Source organism: Crinia signifera, chromosome 2 (assembly GCF_055691185.1).
Source record: "Crinia signifera chromosome 2, ASM5569118v1, whole genome shotgun sequence".
Classification (NCBI taxonomy): domain Eukaryota; kingdom Metazoa; phylum Chordata; class Amphibia; order Anura; family Myobatrachidae; genus Crinia; species Crinia signifera.
This window is the reverse complement of record NC_139218.1, coordinates 232,576,969-232,598,264: the sequence shown is the minus strand read 5'-3', so window position 1 is coordinate 232,598,264 and position 21,296 is coordinate 232,576,969. Positions and strand designations below refer to the sequence as shown.

The 21,296-nt window shown below is 39.0% G+C and overlaps 1 protein-coding gene across 4 annotated transcripts in view; it reads right to left on the bottom strand.

Moving 5' to 3' along the window:
- Positions 1 to 4,303: 4,303 nt before the first annotated feature.
- Positions 4,304 to 21,296, bottom strand: part of SLC5A7 (solute carrier family 5 member 7) — a 42,443-nt gene continuing 25,450 nt past the window's right edge. For all 4 annotated transcript variants that reach the window (XM_083174004.1, XM_083174007.1, XM_083174005.1 and 1 more), the window contains exons 6-10: positions 19,937 to 20,085; positions 17,636 to 17,779; positions 16,561 to 16,714; positions 14,178 to 14,395; positions 4,304 to 11,377 (exon numbers count right to left, since the gene is read on the bottom strand). In XM_083174004.1, coding sequence (XP_083030130.1) covers positions 10,748 to 11,377; positions 14,178 to 14,395; positions 16,561 to 16,714; positions 17,636 to 17,779; positions 19,937 to 20,085 — 1,295 coding nt within the window. In that variant the 3' untranslated portion in view covers positions 4,304 to 10,747. The remainder of the gene's footprint in view (positions 11,378 to 14,177; positions 14,396 to 16,560; positions 16,715 to 17,635; positions 17,780 to 19,936; positions 20,086 to 21,296) is intronic.

Genomic DNA, 21,296 nt, shown 5'->3' with positions numbered 1-21,296 from the left:
CTGTATATACTGTACTTTTACAAGTAAAAGTAAAATGAATTCACCATGTAACTCAGTTTACCCACATTACTTAATGCCATAAAAAAGTATTTATACTGGTAAAATGATGTATTCAATTTATAGATTGTGTGGCAGAGACAGCATCTCCCCACATGAAAGTAATGTGGAGGATCCAGACCAGGTTTTGGGAGCAGCAGCAGAATCCCAGGTGTGTAAATCATCAGCCCCTGAGATTTCATGATATAAGGATTTCTAGGGCAAAGTCAGCTTGCTCTTGATGGTGGATTAGCCGCCCAAGCAATAGGCCGGGGTGTGTGGGCTAATGGTAGGAATCATTTGAGCCTTGCAAGAGTCTGTTATGCTGAGATTGCCTGTGTGCTACTGCCTGTAATAATAATTACATATGGATTTAACTAGATGCTGTGACCTGCTGTTCAAAATATTTTTTTTACTTTTCTTTTTTATTGGTGTTTCAGTAGCGTTATACATACATTAATTTCCAAATTTAAGGAATATGCATTATATTACAAGGCTAATTATCAATCATAAACCATAACTTAAGATCCTAATCAATCTGTGTCAGGATATACAAATGTACTTATTAACCTATATAATCAACTTCACATCCATATTCATATATTTGTGGAACGTGCCGCGCGTCTTCTCCCAAAAGAAAAAAGAAAAAGAAAAATTGAGACCACACTATATTGGTGGGTCATTGACCACTAATCTTGTAACCACTTTTGATTCTTTTGCCAGGGATGCTTCAATCCATTCCATTCTAAACAAGAAAAAGAGCTTTTCCTTAATTCGTTCAAGTCAAGGTTTTAATAGCTGTGGACAAATTATTTTGTTAGAGTAACAAAGGGGTTTTGGTAATCAATACTCCCAAATATGAAATACTACCCCTGGCCCAGGTAAAAGGAACACCTGCGTGCCAATATGGGCGATAAACTCCTGGTTTTAAATACAAAGCAACCGATTTATCAAGATTAATTTGGAGTCCAGAATGGCTGTCCAAAATAAAAAACAAAGTCTATCTGAGTCCCAGTGTTTGCGATACTCGTCACAGTAGATAGTTTGTAGATACGAGTGTTCCTAGATATGCAGTTAATTTTATTGCCTATTTGGCACAGCTAATAATGCCTGTCCCATGGGTCTTTTGCTTTTTTTTCTCATGAGCTTCACTGCATCCCATATGTGTATGGAAGGAATGCATGCATGCGTGCGTGCTTATGAGTACTGACCAATAAGAAGAGAATTTGGTGTTCACATGCTTGTCATCATAAGAAAGTCTTGTTTATGCAGGAAAAATAACCTCATAATCTGTGATACAGTAGCTGCACTTGTGCTGAACATGTGTATAAACATTGTGTATTAGCATGTATGTCTGGTCTTGAATCACAAGTGTGATGTTAAGTACATTTGCGCCATGCTAAAATTCTATAGATCAGTGTGCAATACAGTTATATAGTTCTGTCTATCCATTATAGTGTTTTTATATACTGAATGCCAGAAATAGCAGACTAGTGACACTAGGCTCTTATATTCTACTAGTAAGCCCGCTCAAAGCAAGTCTACTGTCTTCTGTGCACAATACACAATAGAAGTGAGCAGCGCTACAAGTGAATATAAGAATGTAAGCTGAAAAATAAAAATATAAGCAGATTGGTGGATCTAGTACAGATATTTATTATATAAACTTAAAATAATGGACTAAGCCAGTATATCAATGGTACATATGAATGTCCATATATATGTGATTGACATGATTTTAAAAGCTGAATAAAAGGTCTCACCAAACCAGGTATTATATTGAGATGTGGCCAGGAGAGTCCCGACTTGGTATGTCCACAACATCAGTCCTTTGATAAAGCTACCTGGAGTAGTGAAACCGGTCAGGAAACTCACCACTCACTACAGCTAAGAGGCTTTGGATTGCAGACCCGACTACACCCCACCAGATCCCCCTCCAACTATCAATTTGGATACAAACTTTTTCCCACCCTCCATCTGGATACAAAGTTATAACATCTTCTGTGGGACCAAGAGGTTGAGGAGACCACCCCGCTTTATCAACTCAGCGGCAGGAGTTGGTAATTTGTGCCATCCTGGGCCACTCCTGGTTGTTCCATCTGGTCCTCCCACTGGACTGAGTTATTGGGGACTCTTGTTGTTCCAATCTGGACATACCAAGTCGGGACTCTCCTGGCCACATCTCAATATAATACCTGGTTTGGTGAGACCTTTTATTCAGCTTTTAAAATCATGTCAATTACATATATGGACATTCATGTGTACCATTGATATACTGGCTTAGTCCATTATTTTAAGTTTATATAATAAATATCTGTACTAGATCCACCAATCTGCTTTTATTTTTATTTTTCAGCTTACAGTCTTATATTCACTTGTAGCGCTGCTCACTTCTATTGTGTATTGTGTTTTGTATACAGGACCAACACTCCTGTTTTTAGAGCAGCAGCTGGTAAACTCAGCTCCGGTCAGGTGCCCTTGGTCCACTATCACCTAGTGTGACTTGGACCCTACTCCACTACTGCCTTCTGTGGTTTGTGCATGTGTAAGAAAGAGATGTAGTTTCACTCTCTGCCAGCAAATGGCAGTGTTTCAGAGACTTACGGACACAACATATATAAAGATGATTTTGAGGTACTTTTCAATTTAATTTAATAGGGCTTTGCTTGTTCTCGCCATGTGTGATTGGCTTTTCTTTTGGAACTCCCCCCCCCCCCCGCAATCCCAAAAAAATTTTGGTAGCTGAATTAGCTTGACTTGCCATATGAAACATACAGGTGGTAGCTGCCACCATTATTATTAAAGGCATTTTAGGGAGATTGTGGAAGCAACATCTATGTGCACTGTTTCGAAAGGGGGTGCATAATGCCCTGTCTGAGCGGCATTTCATAAACTTGACATACTGTACACCAAAGGAGCCCCTAGCACAGGGCTGGGCAACACCGTCCCTCCAGATGTTAATGAACTACACATCCCAGGATGCTTTGTATTAGTTTTGCTATGTGGCCATGCTGAAACTGATGCAAGGCATGCTGGGATATGTAGTTCATCAACATCTGGAGTGCCGGTGTTGCCCAGCCCTGCCCTAGCATGAATGTGTATTTGTCATAATAAAAAATGCATATATTCAGTAGTCATTGAAACAGCCATCACAGATGGCCATTACTTTTGCCTTTTAGCCTAGGAATCCAACTAATGTGAAAAGATTTACTATAAGCATATCTCTGCATTAAATATGCCATACTCTTCTATATGCCATACACGTCCCCCATAATGCAGCATAAAGCCTTGGGCACAGATTCCTGTAATAAAGTGCACACCCGACTGTATGTACATGCCATGTAAAGGTGCTCAGATGGCCAGTAAATCAGAATACTCCCTTGGGCACAAGCAACGTATAATTCAACACACATCCTTGGGCACATAGCATGCTGGAGAGTTGTGGTCATGTTCTTGTAGCTCCAGTGTTGATCCATAGTGCTTGGAGAGTGATGACATTGTCACTGTGTTGTTCCCAACTGGCCCTACCTCACAGGGGGCCAGATGTTCTAAGCTTGAAAAGAGCTAAAATGGAGAGTGATAAACCACCAGCCAATCAGCTCGCAACTGCCATGTGACAGGTAGGAGCTGATTAGTTGGTGGTTTATCACTCTCCTTTTTATCACTTTTCAGGCTAAGTACATCTGGCCCAGAGATTCCTAGACTCTTGTAGGCATCATGGAGAACACCATTTTTTCAAGGAGTATTCCCCACATTCAGGGAAAGTAAGCAAGTATGTTTCTGACAAGTAGACCACTTGCTTTCCTATTAAAGTACATATATGGGCTCTATCCATTTTTGTTCAATACAAACAGGCACTTCACTTACACTTGAGATATTGAGTAAAAAAGTTTATTAAAGCATATCTGCTTTGCTATTCTACACACATAATATGTTGATTACTAATAAAATGAATTTAAAAATAAATATATTGTCTACATACATTAATATAAAGTATATATTACCCAAATACTTTCCTGAATTCCATTTGGCACTACTTAGTACAGTACTCGAACATATAGATACATTTTTATATTATTCTTTAAGTATCTTACTATATATCATCTGGATCAAACAAAAATATATATTTATATATTATACTATTTCAAATGTCTGTCAGATAACAGATATACCATGTATTACTTCCTGCAAATACTGCAGATTTAAATCACAAAATGAAGCAAGTGTTCTGTATGAACAGCAAAAACAATATACAACATACAATGGAACAGGAAAACAGTACACTTTATTGAAACATGGAACGAGGCAGAAATATCCCACATCACATTTTTTCAGAAACATATAAAGCTACACTGAAATGTAAAATATTGTACTGATGCCTATGAAGAACAGTGATTTTTTTATTCACTTTTAACTTTAATAAGTGGTACACTTTCTATGTTGTTATTAAATATGAATTGACCAATTTGATGGGTTTATTAAACAATGAACTGACACGTTTGTGTTGAAATGATAATGGGGTATTTGGTACGGTCCGGTCAAAACACATTACAATAATTACATCTGCTTCCTCACTTTTTCTTTCTTTTTACAGATGCATATTGTAATTGGATCTATAATTCTTACACTTCTGGTTTGGGAAATAGCAGTGCGGTTATAATTGCAACTGCAATAATTACCATATATACTCGAGTATAAGCCTACTTTTTCAGAACATTTTTTATGCTGAAAAAGCCCCCCCTCGGCTTATACTCGAGTGAGGGTCCCACTTGAGTCAATACCTTTTTCCCAGTTTTTTTGTTGTAAAATTAGGTGCCTCGGCTTATATTCGGGTCGACTTATACTCGAGTATATACGGTAAAACTGCTTTTTATTTTGTCACCCAAATATTATTAAATTACATTTCATTATTGAAGAAAATCCAGTAAGAGGCGGCATTATAAGTCAAAACTATCTCTAATATTATATATCACATATGTACCATTAGCAGTACTCCCCTGATTTATCCATTCCATGCTCTCTTTCTCGACTACTACACTGTCTCTATATGCAGTACCTCTTCTCTCTCCCTCTTTTCTGTCTTAACAACCTCCCCATCTCCCTTCATCACCCTCTTCCCTCTTGTCCCTTAGCCTACAGTATCTCTCTCACTCCCCTCTCCTTCTCCTTACTTATACTGTCAGTCTCAGGAGTCAGTACCTCCTCCATGGTCAGTCACACTATCATTGTAATTGCGTGCATGGGACCCTCATATCTGGTAACTAGTCCTTATGTACATTGGACCTCTCCCTTCTTTGTGTGCTGCAAAGCAATGTACAAAATATTTGTTGCTTGGGAAAGTTTGTGGGTGGGGAAGAAGTGTGTGGCATGAGGCTGTACATGTTAGGGACCTTGTGCACATGCTTTGACATAATGTCTAGTTAGCTTTATATGATATATATATATATATATATATATATATATATATACACACACTCACACACACAATTGGTTTATTTGATTATCTAATATGGGGCTGTCCAAAGTGGCCCAAAGCAACGCATGTTCCACTATAGGTCTACTCACATAATTGCTTGGACAGCATTACTTTAGCAAAAGCCTGTGGCAACTCTAATGCATTCTTAAAATGCACATACAACTCTGTCTGATGCTGTAATTATGATGTCTGGCCTGCAAAATATCATATATATCCAACCACCCCAGTGCAACAAGTAATCACATAATCAATACCTAACAATTAGCTTTTATAACAATGTTAACAAAATGCTCACAAAATACATGAAAACAGAATGTCTGAATGACACGCAATTTCTGAAGCTATCACTCACATGGATTGGTACAGTCATACAGTAAGGCACTAGTTTATATTAAGGGTCACAATTTTGACTCTTTATGACATTGCTTCAAAATCAATTTTCTTCTTAGCAACACAGATTTGCTGCTGGTTCAATGGTATTTATTTCTCCATGCGCCTCAATGTTTAATCCAAGGCGTCAATGGATAGATAACAAGATAAATCAATAGCAAAACACTCTGAAAGTGGGCAAGCATTTAATAGTCTACATTAGTATTAATAAGTATCTTATTACTGGAAATAACCTATTCAGACTATCATAAATGTCTCATTTCACTATTGTTTGCAGTGAAATACTTTCGGTTTATGAATACCATTCGTTTTTTCTTTACAATTTAAATAACATTTTGCTATAACCAAGTGTTATGTGTATGCAGGATCATACTGTGTGGCGCCTCTTCTGAAGTACCTACATGATCCATGCAGTATTTGAGTGCGCCTCCAATTCCCTCCGTTTCTCCCTACCAACCAGTGTATCATAGTATGCTAAAGTGTCTCCAAAACCAGTGGAAGATCTCCTCATCCTTAAATTCAAACGGTCACCATGAAAATAGTAGACACATGGAAAGGTTGACATGAGGGGTGACATTTAATAGGATGCGAAAATGTGATTTTTTTGCGATTTTTTTCGCCAAAAACGGCCGAAATTGCACTTTTTCCCAAATTTGCATATTTAATGAGATGTGGAAAATGGCAAAAGACAAGTTTTTTTACGCAAAATCCCACATTCTGAAAGTGCGTCTCCATGGAGACACATAAGCCTCTGTAGCGCTGGAACAGTGCTACAGAAGGTGTTAGCTGTGCAGGAGCTGTGCAGGAGCTGTAAGTGCGGAGTGAGCTGGCTATGCAGGAGACAGACCAGTGCTGGACCCTGGATTGGTAAGTATATTGGTGTAAAAGTGAGGTGTGTGTTTGTGTGTGAAAAAAAGTTATACTTTTCTGTGTGTGTGTCTTTTTTTTTAACATTCTTTTTACAGGTGGACTACAGTCCCAGCATGTGGTTGAGGTCTGCTTGCACTTGTAGTTCTCCTCATAAAGCAATGTTAGTAATGTGTGAATTAACCCTATCAGGTCGGCGTCCACTGGCCACGAACGCCGGTGACAGCCCAGGGCTTCAGCCCTGGACGGGTGAAGCCTGGGGGGACCCCTTTATTGGGGGGGTCTCCACTCCTCCAGGTACTCCGTCCAAGGCTGACTAGCCACGGTGCTCATGTTTCGGCCGGGGGACCTTATATAAAAAGTGTCCCCCGGCTGTGGCATGACACTGCGGGCTGTTGGAGCCCGGTGCTGGTTTCAAAATACGGGGGACCCCCAGATTTTTTGTCCCCTGTATTATTGGAATCAGGACCGGTCCAAGAGTCCGGGGCTGGTTTCAGAAATACAGGGGACCCTTACGCTTTTTGTCCCCCGTATTTTTGGAACCAGGTCCCGCTCAATGAGCCCCGGGCTGGTTATGATCAGGAGGGGGACCTCACGCCATTTTTTTTTATTTTTTTTAAACACAAATTCGCACATTACTTCAAATTCGCACATTTTCATGCCTAAAATTCGCACATTTTCATGACTAAAATTCACCCATTATCGCACTTTATCGCAATTTTTTTTCCTGGAACACGCACCTCATTAAATATGCGAATTCCCAGCAAAACAATGCGATTTTAAAAAGTGCGATAATGGGCGAATTTGAAAGTCTAAAAATCGCATTCTAAATGTCACCCTTGGGGTTTTTGTTGGGGGTTTTTGGGATTCAGCTTTTATTTTGTAACACATGGACCCCTAATAAGTGTAATATGTCCCCTTGCACATAGTTCACATTCTTGGAGTACTTCAGGCTTGCAGAACTCTGAAATTGATCTAAAAACCTTACTCACTTTGCAATTGTGTCTCAAAATTAGGTTGTAATGTTTATTGTGCAGTAAAAGGTGGGGCTAAAAAACTAGTTTGGTGTATTTAAAATGACATATGTTTCATACAGCGTTAACTGTTAAAGTGAGGTGAGGGATAAAGTAGAGAAGTTATTCAAGCAACCAGTCAGTCATTTCATAGACTGTTGTAGATACATTACAGTTAGATGCTAATTGTTTTCTTTAAGGCATCTTTATCACTCTCCACAGCTTGATATCCCAGTATGTTTTATACATTCATACTGCACATTGCATTTTCTGTGATTTCTCTGTTCTGATTAATGTAATGTAATTGGCTGTTTTTGCCATTTAATTTTGTCTTAACATCTCTCTCCTATTTTACAGAAATCTGTCTTTACACTATGATATTGCTTCTGCTATAAGCCAATTGGCTGGAACTCTCATCCAGCTGCCCTACATGTAAAATGATAGCTGCCATTTTGGGCAAGAAGGCAAAAAGGATGTTATTGCAGTGTGTGTATGACATCCCAGTATTTTCCAGGCACTAATGTGTAATATAGTATGTAGAATGAAGCAATGGAATATACTGTAGCACAGGTTCTCAAAGTCGGTCCTCAGGACCCCTCACAGTGCATGTTTTGCAGGTCTCCTCACAAAATCAAGTGAAATAATTAGCTCCACCGGTGGATTTTTTAAAATCTGTCAGTAATGACACTGTGCACTTGCCGGGTGACCTGGAAAACATAAACTGTGTAGGGTCCTGGGAACCGACTTTGAGAATCACTGGAATATAGGAATGAATGATTTTAAAATGATTATTGTGAAGCACATTGCTTATGTGATGTTGTTAAATTGTAATTACATAGTTGGGCAATAATACAAATAAATAAAAATACCTTTTAATGAGCACTGGTTTGTTTTAAAAATGTATTGTTTTACAGAATGATGTTTTTCTCACATGTATTTAATAATACATAATTTAGCATATTTGTTTAACCAAATATATATTTTAGTTCCTAAAAAAATCATAAATCAATGATATCTCTAGAAGGCAAAATATATATGTGTACAAATATCACAAAAATCAGTATAAAATCTTGTCAAAAAGCAAAGTTCTGCATAGGAGCATATTGGTTGACAATTTTATGTCACTTTGGAACTTGCTACGTGTCAGAAACCAGTGGGTGCATGCTCACTGCCTATTTTTGGCACCTTTGGATGAAAAAATCACATCAATTTGCTGGTCCCTACACATTGACATGATATGTATCTATTTGTGAGATATGCATGTCAATGGTGGATCATACTAAGTCTATATGGGGTAAGACAATAAAAAAATGGGGGTGGAGGAGGGCTTGGAAGTATGTACCAATTAACTTGTATAGATGCTCTTAGTATTTATTGCAAAATACTAACATTTTGAGGCCCGCGGCTTACTGTGTATTTGAATGAATTTGGATGATGTTTATAATGGTGGTCAGACAATTATGAGAGCTTCAGTAGGTGAACAGGCATACCAACAATATGTTATGTGGAAAATGGGGACTGAGTTGGACCACCAATAAGGGTAAGGACTTTCTAAATGTTCCATTGACAAACCTCAGTGATAATCGTACTGGTGCGCCCACCATTGGGGGAAGGGGGTACTGCAGGGCCTGGGCCAGAACAGAGAGTGGACCTGGGTGGCAGCAGTGTTGATCTGTGATGCCAGCTGATTGCAGTTGGAGCATCAGTTGGTAGCCAGTCAGAGACAGAACCAGTAGCATTTCGAACACAGAGACAATCGCGAGCCAGTTCTCGCAGACCGTCGACCAGTCAGGAGCTACAATAGTGGCGGTTCCTGATTGGCTGTTGGCCCACGAGCTCTGATTGGCTCATGACTGACTCTATATGTGGAACGCTGACTTCACTGTCTCTGCCTGGGGGGGGAGAGGGGTCTGCCTAACTTGTCTATCACGACCCCACAATATTTGAGTCACCTGAAATACTGACAAACACAGTTTGCACCAGGCAATAGATTAATACAGAATTCTCCAAGTTTGGTCATTTGTATATAAATAAGGAAACTGCAAAAATGCTATAAATGCATATTGTAGATTACGCCAAGGAACTGACTACAGTACTATACATAGTATGTCATAGATGACATAAACCTTGTCTACAGTATAATATTCAATATTCTTCTACAGGTCCAAGAAATAATTACTTATTTGTTTCTGTACATATTTAACTAAACAGTGTCCATAATCTTATGTTTGCCTGTCAAACTGCAAACTCAGGTCATCCATTCTGTATATTGTCAATAAAATGATGAGTACTGAGAACAAAACATATTGGGGCAGATGTATTAAGCTTGGTGAAGTGATAAAGTGGAGATAAAAGAGAAATTCATAAAGCACCAGCCAATCAGCTTCCAACTGTGATTTTTCAAACACAGATGATTGGCTGGTGCTTTATCACCTTCCACGTTATCTCTACTTCACCAGGCTTAATACATCTGCCGCTCTGCGAGCTGTTTCTGAACACATCAGTAACACAATGCAAAACTGCTGGTGATAAAATCATATCCTTAATATATAGAGTAGATAGCCAAAGTAAATAAGTATGCATTTTAAGGGTTTGTGGCGTCCATACTGTATGTTCATTATTATATGCACACTGCATGTCTTTAATGTATTGATTTGTGGTTTCATATACTTTAGCTATGTCTTTACCAATGTAAGCATGTTGCTTATTGCTAGATTCTTCCCCAAAGATGAAGCTAACAAAACACTAATACATCATATACACAACAAGATAGTAAATGTTTTTTTCTGAACGTCCATTAATGGATGAGGGACAGGTGATACCTGGGTTGAACTGTGCAATGACATTGGTATAAGAAAATCACATACATATATATTTTCTAAAATGCTGCTTCCACTTTCTTTGTTTCAGTGTATAGCATTGTCATTACTTACTATGTGGGAGCAGCAGTCTTGCTATGGCTATGTCACAGGTCCTTATTTTCAACATTAGGAGACTCTGGGCTAGAGTCCGAATCACTGAGGGCCTCCTTATTTACGAAGGTGGTAGCCAGAGTTATGCTATGCCTTGGCTTCACTGGAGCTAGCTCAGACAAATTAATATTGTCACTCTTCACAAGAGTTGTCTTGTCCATGTTCTCTTCACTGTGCTTAGCCACCACAGCATTAAAGAAATCTAACTTTGGTGGCAACGTCCCCTTTTCAAAGAGATATTTGGCCAAGTGGGAGACGGCTATGTTTGTTAGAAATGAAACCAGCATGGAGAGTGTTTTGAAAGGAAATCTTTGCATATATATATTATTCCTATCTAGATAGCATTCTCCATAGCAAATAAGAGCCTGCAGGTGTAGATATGGTTCTCCTCCGCTTATTCTGAGGAAAAGCCCAAACACATATCCTACGACAGAACCATAAGTGTTGGTCCCTTTGATAAACAGGACACAGAGCAGCTGAGGGAAGATGACGATGTAGACCAGATCAGAGCTCAGATACCAGAGTCCATACACCGACTTTGCCAGCAATGCCATGGCGGTTGCAGCTGCTCCAAATATAAATACGGTAATCCTCATAACCCAGATAATTTCACGCTCTGATGCCTGTGAAAAAAGGAGAATTTTAAATAAATATTTCATTCATATGTTCAAAATAACACATCTGTCACCAGTAATACAATGGGCCAGATGCACTAAGCGATAACATGGAGAGTGATAAACAACCAGCCAATCAGCTGCCATGTCACAGACTGTGTTTGAAAAATGTCAGGTAGGAGCTGGTTGGCTGGTTGTTTATCACTCTCCATGTTATCACTTTTGAAGCTTACTGCATCTGGACCTTTATTTGGTTGTACTTATCATAAAACAGAGTTTTGGAACTATATCAGTTTATATCATACTTTATACATAACTCTATACTATGTGCACTTTACTAGAAATTGTATCTATTCAATGCTAATGTATAACATTGCATAATTCCTCCAAATCAGTAATCAGACATACAAAATGAGCTTTCCAAAACTGTAAGCTCTATTACTATTATATGTCTGAATCTTTATCTACTCTGTAAGAGGTGTGTACATAGAAATGACTGGGGAAAAAAAAACTCCCCACACATTTAACCACCATCCAATTCTGTTAATTTTATTGCAGTGGGCAAGTTTGATTTGATCTGGGAATTGGTCTGGGAAGGTGCTTGCAGGATATCAGGATTATTAGAACTATAAATTTCCTTTATCTATATCTATAGATACTGCTGAACCGTATTGCTGCCTGAATAAATCTGCTGACCACTGGTATTCCTATGGCTTGCTTTAGATACACCTGTCCCGCTGCGTAGCCCTTTTAGTACCAAGTGAATTTGTCAAAATGGGTGTGAAAATTGCCTAGCAAACATTTGTATTCATCATAATGACCTATAATATTTACCTTATATAGGAAATATAATCATTTCTACACAACATTTTTTATTTGAATTGATATAACAAATGTGAGCGATGCTGGCATTTTTAGCAGACATTTTGAACATCTCTCAGAGATATGTTGGCATTCAAAGGCTTAATAAGCCTGTAAATATAAAGGGGTCAATTTACTAAGATGGGAGTTCTACTCAAGATAGGAGGTTGCATATGGCAACCAATTAGATTCTACTTATTTATTTAGCACCTTCTAGAAGATAATAGATATAATCTGATTGGTTGCTATGGGCAACATCCTATCTTCAATAGCAGTAAAACTCCCATCTTAGTAAATTTACCAAAATATCTATTTCACGATCAGAGCAAAGACACTGCAGCCAGGACCACCCTCCCCTTCAGAGAGCTGCACACGAGTGGGCACAAGCTAATACATACAGCCCACTTTGCTAGGCCTGTCACCAACTTTTATCTATCCCACAGGTTCTCAAAGTCGGTCCTCGGGACCCCACACAGTGCATGTTTTGCAGGTCTCCTCACAGAATCAGAAGTGAAATAATTAGCTCCACCTGCAGATCTTTTAAAATGTGTCAGTCAGTAATGAGTGCACCTGTCGGGTGACCTGGAAAACGTGAACTGTGTGGGGTCCTGAGGACAGAGTTTAAGAACCCTGGACTATCCTGTTTAATGGTGCTAGACCAATCCCTTTCAATTAAATTTTTACATGTAAATTTCCATCTATCTTGTCAATTCATGAAATGTTTTATCTGGCAAAAACTACAGTTTTTGCATTAAAAATATCACTCTAAATGAATTGAAAGTCCTTTTAGTGTCTTCTCTGATGCAGTTTGTACTGAAAGTTTAATAAATTCATTTATATGATGATTTAAAAAAAGTCTAAAAGAATTCCAGAATTCTAGCTGTGCTATTTAGCTATTGATCATTCTATAAGTGACTACAGGTTGAGTATCCCTTATCCGAATATCCGTTATATGAAATATTCCGAAAACCATAAATTCCAGAAAGTTAATTATTATTTTTTTTTTTGCTAAAAACTTACTGGGGATATTTTTAACAGCACTACTGAGGACATTTGTAACAGCACTACTAAGGACATTTGTAACAGCACTACTAGGGACATGATATGTAACTGCCACTATATATGTGCAAGAAAATGATTGCTTGGCATTCAAAGTTAGAGCCTGAGATAGTACACCAACTTTGATTCATGCTTTATGTACAAATAAAATATATTTGTGTGTATTTCATGTGGTTGATGTGTTTATACAGCATAAATGCAAGATACTTAAAAATACATCATTGAAATATTATTTAGTGTGGCGAGCGCAGCGAGCCACCGAGCCCGAAGCGTGGCGAGTGCAGCGGGCCCCGCGAGGGGAAGCGGACTTCTTTACATTTATTCCACATCCGCTCGCCAAGATTCGTGCTCGGTGGCTCGCTGCGCTCGCCACGCTATATAAAATCAACTCCACGCCGTCGTGGATAGTGGGGGTATGAAAAGGTCGGAGGACGCGTACCGCCGCCCCTCGCGGGCTCGCTGCGCTCACCACGCTTCAGGTTGGCGTCAATAGTGGGGTGGCGTTAACAATGGGGGGGGGGGGGGGGGCATTTCATCCCTGAGGGGGGGGGTTAGCAATTAAAATTGGGGTTTTGGGGCCTTTTTACATTGATTCCAATGTAAAAATCTCGTCGATTGCATCATCTCATGCATCTTATGCCGCACAAACACATAAGATGCATGAGATGCTTGAGATATCAGCCCCACACATACAATCTAGATCGTGGGCGCCGTGCTAGGAAAGCAGTACCAAATATTAAAATATTCCGAAATACGGAATAATCCATTATCCAAAATTCTCCTGGTCCCGAGCATTTTGGATAAGGGATGCTCAACATGTATATAACTTTGCTAATTCTTACTTGTAACATGTCCAGTTTGACAGACAAGTTTATGGAGAAAAACTTACATTTTGTCTAAATGAAAGTTGATAGATATTTCTGGCGAACATGGAGCTGGCTGACAAGATGGAGGAGTCAGCGGACGACATTACAGCGGCAGATACGGCACCGAGTCCAAAGAAAGAAATATAAGGTGGGCACAAATACTGAAGTACAATTGGTAGAATCATATCTGTTTCATTTCTGGTCTGTGGATCAGGTAAGCCATATTCAGTGCGATTCCAATCTAAAAAAAATTAGATTTTGATATTAGTAGTGCCTTGTAATGTTCATAAAATTCTGTTTTCAATGTATATATATATATATATATATATATATATATATATATATATATATTTTAAATTAACCTCTGTTACTGTGATCATAGCTTTCTCATGCACCCTAGATAAGCTCATTCATCTGAAACCTGTGACAGCTGCCCCTTTAATACTAATTCAGGTGTTGTGTTGGTGACTGCCTCATCTTTAAAAGCCATAAGGTAATTAGCTCTAAACCAAGAAAAAAACACATGTCCACTTTAGCTATTATGTGTCAGCAGTTGCCAGGTTCCTAAGAGACCAGTTGTTAGTGTAGGACTTGCAATGAAATGGGGTCCCTTGGCGATGGGCAGCAAGCTTAAATGCATTGATCAATTCATGAACTAAAACCCCATTATTTATTTGATGATTTGTATATGAAGGGGATTTCGTTTATTATGCTGAGTGCTGGGCCCCCTGGATTTGTATTTGCAAGAGTGTGTGGTCACAGGCCACTGCACCCCAACCTGGGAAGTGTGGGTGCTGTTCGCACCCCATTCGTAGGAATGGCGAGTACGGTGGTACTTCTGTATCTATCTATCTATCTATCTATCTATCTATCTATCTATCTATCTATCTATCTATATATCTATCTATCTACCTATCTATCTTATATACACATACACACACACACACACACACACACACACACACACACACATTGTTAGAAGACCACTAGAACTAAACTAAATGTTTGACTATATCAAATCAAAAATGTTCACAGGCTGTTGAAACTGTCCATCATTATGTATTTATTTTGAAGTACAATCAAGACCCTAATATTTTATGTATGAGAAAGTAACTTTTGTATCCAACTCTCCTTTCCACAGGGGCTGAGTGCATGCAGTGTCTTGTTCGTGTCTGGCCTCATCATATTGGCCTTTCTATGTGCTGCACATAGGCCACTGGGCCCAGAGAGGCTCACACCCCACACACTGCACTCATGTTTATATACTTGCCTTTCTGGAGTCACGAGTCAGCGCAGCAGCTATGGCCAAAAATCACAGGGAAAATGGCGGCAGTAGTGTTTAGTCCCCAGAACACGGCAGCCACTATGTTTCCGGAAACCTGCACATGGGCATTAGACTCTGGCATAATGCCAGAGAAGACAACCCTATAGACAGGAGAGGGCCCATATGGAATCTGCACACAGGCTCACCCTTTGTTAATCCATCCATACCTCATCATAAACCAAATGCTCAGCTGATACTGATCACTTAATGGTCGGGGTCCATGGAAAGCATTTGTACAGCTTCCCCCCAAAAATATGAAGAAACAGTTCTGAAATGTAATATTTATTTTTTTATACAGAATGTGAAGGCTTTCTATACAGTAAATAACCCATGTGTGCAAGTTAATAGTGTATGCACTGCAACATAATGCAACACAATCCATCATAACAATATGTTCCACTGTTCCACCTTACATGCATTTTCTGGTTATTTTTGTATACATTATTTGTCATAAACAGTTTACTAACAGTACTGTGACTAGGAAGGCAGCTGTCTATAACAGTTATGCTTTTAAGTACACTATGAGAATAACATAATGTAACTATTATTGTACCCCTTTCACATAAGAATCTGGGATATTGAACAAGGCTACAAGCCATGTTCAAGCCGGTTCATCTGGGTCTAGCTCTGCAACTACTGCTAGAAGTGGTAGTAAAGTGATAAAATGGTGAGTGATAAACCAGCACCCAATCAGTTCCTAACTGCCATGGTGCAGGCTGTGTTTGAAAATGAAAGTTAGAAGCTGATTGGTTGGTGGTTTAACACTCTCCATTTTATCACTTTTAAAGGCTTCGTACATCTTGCCCTGTATGCTTTTAGCGTGACATGGGTGGAATAACCTGAGTCACACTGTTCAGGCCGCAGGCTATCAGGGTTGGTGCTGTTTGACCCTCGTAGCTACCAGGGTTGGATTCCCAGGTAGACCAACCTGGGTAGACCCTTTCACGTCAATCTTGGACCAATATTGACCCAGCAATAACCCAGGTTATAAGGATGGTATGAAAGGAGTGTTTGAAAAGACATACATACATACATACATACATACATACATACATACATACATACATACATATTATACATACCTGTGGAAGCTCCTATAGCTCCAATGAGAATGGAGGGGACAGCCATAAATAAACATCCAAATGCTGCTAAGATAGAAAGTACTTGAGCATATGTGGCAGAGGAGGCTGACAGGACCCTCTGGAAATAAGCCTGCCAAGGGATCCCTCCTAGAATCTGCAAAACAAAATATAATTTGTAGTATATATCATTGTGTCAGAGTCTACTGTGCATGTGCCGGTCTCCAGTAACATGGCGCCCACTCTAAATTCTCAAGGATATCTCTAATGTGCATGCACGAATCACCAGAAAATGGCTATGGAGTAATTATTGCCACTGCGCTGCTGGTGCCGGACTCATGGAGCGCAGAATAGGATTAAATAGGTGCAGCGTGTACTGTACACCTTGCACCCATTACAGACACGCCAGTGTTTGTAAAGTTTGCTTTTTTTTGGCTATATGGAAAAAAAAACATGCCTATCAGTGAATATAGAACACACACATACAGTACTTATACACAGTTAATACTTTGCATTATGTCCTAATTCAGTTCTCTGATAACTGTTTAACACACCTAAATTTTGAAAAGATTGAACCAATAGAGCACAAAGTCAAATTTGTTAATGTACAGATGCATCACTAAGCATATGTACCCCGAGTCAGGCATACAGTACCTCCTGTATCTACTGGAACTGACTGCCATGTCTGGTGCTGATAATCTAATGAAATAATGAAGAATTTAAGAGGCAAACCCACAAATCATACAAACCTTGCAATGTATTTACAATAAAATATTAATATAATCAGATACTAATATAATTTTACCTTGTCTTGATAATTGTAGCTCAGTTTGTGGTTAGTAATGAATCCCACACCCCACAACAATCAACAGAGCCATTAATGCCATTTTAGGCTATTTTTACACTGCAAATCTCAAGAGGCCAATCTTAAAGCAAAAGTAAGATGCTTTAGATACAGCAGGCAGAGAGAATTCTATAAAGTGTATGATATTAAGGCTTCCTGCTTTCTTACTTTGCTTTATCAAGTGCCACGAATAAAGAAGTGGAGAAAGGATTATAGATAAAATGTATTGTTTACCAGAAGCATGAAGCTGTCAAGCCATGACCAGACATCTTCCTTCCTTATGCTGCCCAGCCAAGGCTCCTTGTAAACTTCTTCTACAGCTGTCAGTGTGATGTCTGCCACTGCGGGATGAGTCATTGCAAAGGGAACACTAATCGTCTGCAACACAAAAAGCCAGCTCATATGATATTGCACAGGGCTTGAAATGTTAGAATTTCCCACATTAAATAAACAATATAATATGAGACGGTCAGCGCCTAGAAAATCAGTGAGCTTGGGATCATAATGACAAAATTATTGGTAAAGCTAAACCAAACAATCAGTAAAATGATGCATCACAGGATAGCCACAGAATAAATTCAAATTTATTAAACAAACAAACAAACAAACAATATTGTACAACAAGCAACAGATTAATTAAAAAATACATTTATAAATGACTAATTTCTTAAAATGATCACGTACTCCACACTGCAGTCTAATTTTAGCATCTACTTACTATTATCAGTTTTAGCAAGAACAACCCACTGTAAAACAGGAAGTTATTTGCAATGTGTAGAAAGAAAGTTACAAAGCTACACAAAAGCAACTGTCAGGGCCTGCTCTTTACGGTAGGTCGTGGAACCATGATCTGGGACTATTTGCGAAGAAGTTGCATTTAGGGTAGAATGGTGGAGATTGGTGCAGTGAAGACATGAATAGCAAAGTAAGGGATGCGGAATTTGGGCTGCTTAGTTTTACAGAGCAGTGTAGAATCGAAAGTTTAGTTTTATTGTAGCTAGATCAGTGTTTCCTAAACTGCATAACGTGGTACCCTGGGCTGCCGCGGAGCACTTGCAAGAATCTCCTGGGTTAGTGGCCAAGGACCAATTCAAATTATTTATGGAAAATATAATAGCTAAAACCAGCTCTTGTGGCTTCCAATCATAAAATATGTGGACAAACAGTGAGTCCTGACTCTCACCATATAACTGACCCTAAGGATGAAACACAATTTATTTAATTGTATATTTTTTCTAAAGTACTTAATAAAAAACTTTTGGCATGAGATGCCCCCCCAAAATTCTCATACTCTAGAGCACCGGTTCTCAAACTGTGGGTCCTGACCCCAAAGTGGGTCCCGACCTTCTCAGCTTGGGGTCGTGACTCAATGTTGCTGACCATCAGGCTAATGACTATTCTAATATCAGTCAGTGATTCAAGGAGTCTGAAACATCTGTGGAATTATCTGTTATCTTAGACTCCTCCCATCATTTTGTGCCTTCACAATGCTGCCATGTATGTGCTCTCTGCTGGCTACACATGTGATGGAATGACCTTCTGCAGTAGCTTTCTGAGGTCCTGTAATTAATTGTTATTGTCTGGTGGGGTTAGTTTGAGGACCCCTGCTCTAGAGCACCTTTATTTGAAAAAAGATTGGGAACCACAGAGCTAGACCATTATGGAAAGGACACATCTTCATGGAGAGGGCTTGTCTTATGCTGGGAACTATGGACATTTCTGTTTAAAATGAATGAATGATGCCCCAGCACAAAGCTGCCAGAGATTGTCTCTCATAGTGGATGGATGCCTTCAGCAATAGCCTATAGCATTTGTGGTATAGAGTAATGAGCATGGTAACCATACCCACAGAGGTTCCTTAAGAAGTCACAAAATATGCAGCCCTGCACTCCTCAGGGGTGTTCTTTTCAGTACAGCACATTGAGAGTATGAACTACATTCCTTGGACATGCGACTGAAAGAAGGAATAATAACTGAGGAAGGTTACTACAGTAGTAATTCTTGTTTACCCATTCCCATCTAGTGACTGGCCACACCATTCAAGTGGTAGGCCACACCCTTCAGCGGTTTTACACCACCCTTGTGTGGACTATGACCAATGCATTACTCTGGCTCTTAATATCTCAATTTAACAGAGATAAGATGTAGGGGGAAGAATAATAGGATGAGAGGATCAGAAAGTGAGAGATTTGGTAAGAAATCTCCCATTTGTTAAAGTGGCAATCATTTCCACTGCAAAATCAAACTGGTTTTGCAGTGTAAATGATTGCCGCTTTAAAAAAACCCTGGAGATACAGTATCTTACCAAATCTCTCATTTTCTGATATCTTATTACATTTCCCCTATAATGTTTGCAAAAATACTATTATAAAAGAGCAATAAAGATAATTCCCTTTAAATTACAGCAACATATAATTTTATATTTGATAGAATTAGAAATTTGTTAAAGTATTTACCACACAAGAAATAACTGAAAATATCACAAAATAAAGTTTTTTTAATCTTTGTCTCAAAATAATAAGTATTTTTACTCACCAGTCCGGCAAAGATGCAGAAAAGTTGAACAACGTCAGTATAGGCTACGGAGTAGAGTCCACCAACAAGTGTGTAGAAAGTGGCAATCAATGCAGAAACTACAACTGATATGTTGATGTCAATGTCCACTATAACACTTATGGTAGCACCTAATGAAAAAATACAACACAAAGAAATCTGTTGATGAACACCATATATCATCCCCGCACCCAGGTACCACTACACTATATAGATAAGACCCTCATTGGTTCGACCACTGAGGGTCGACTGGCCTTAGGTCGATAACTGAAATAGGTTGACATGTCCAAGGTCGATAGGGTTGGAAGGTCAACAAAAGCATTAGGTCGATAATGGCAAGGTCGACAGTCAAAAGGTCAACAGGAGTTCTTCACTTTTTTGCCCCGAATGTCAACAAAATCTACATGGACACATTCAAGGTGTACCACATCCCGTCATATGGCTTGTTGCGTTCACCATGCTTCAGACACGGTGCCTTGCTGCGCTCGGCGCACTATTTTATTCTCCCTCCATGCTCTAGTGGATGGTTGGGCATGAAATACGCCTGTCGGCACATGTTGGCTACAAAACCCCTGAAAAACTCATGTCGACCTTTTGCCATTGTCAACCTTATGTTTGTGTTGACCTTCCACCCTGTCAACCTTAGCCATGTTGACCTACGTAGATGTCGATCTAAGGTCTGTAAACCTTCAGTGGTCGACCCAATGAATGTCGACCTTAATAGGATCGTCCTAATGACCGTATCCTTTTCTTTGCATATTTATCCTGCTTGCCAAACTTTATTTCCCATAACGAAACCTTGTACATAACTGTGATGTTTCTCTTCATTTAACAGTAAACATGTAGCAAGCCAAGCTATAAAAGTAGTAAGATTACTAATGCTATTATAACTACTACTTGTTAATAATAATAATAATAATAATAATAATAATAATACTATTGTTTGCTAATAATAGAGCTATTGTGAATTGCAATCAGAAAAGTCTCTCTTCTAACCACAATCATTAGCCTATGTAAATAATGCTAAACACAGTTACATTACTAACACATTATTATTTATTTATTTATTAACAGTTTCTTATATAGCGCACACATATTCTGCAGCGCTTTACAGAGCATAGTTGAACATTCACATCAGTCCCTGCCCCAGTGGAGCTTACAATCTATATTCCCTACCTATGTACATGCACACACACAGACATTCTAGGGTTAATTTTGTTGGGAGCCAATTAACCTACCAGTATATTTTTGGATTGTGGGGGGAAACCGGAGTACCCGGAGGAAACCCACGCAAGTACCGGGAGAATATACAAACTCTGCACAGTTAGAGTCATGGTGGGAA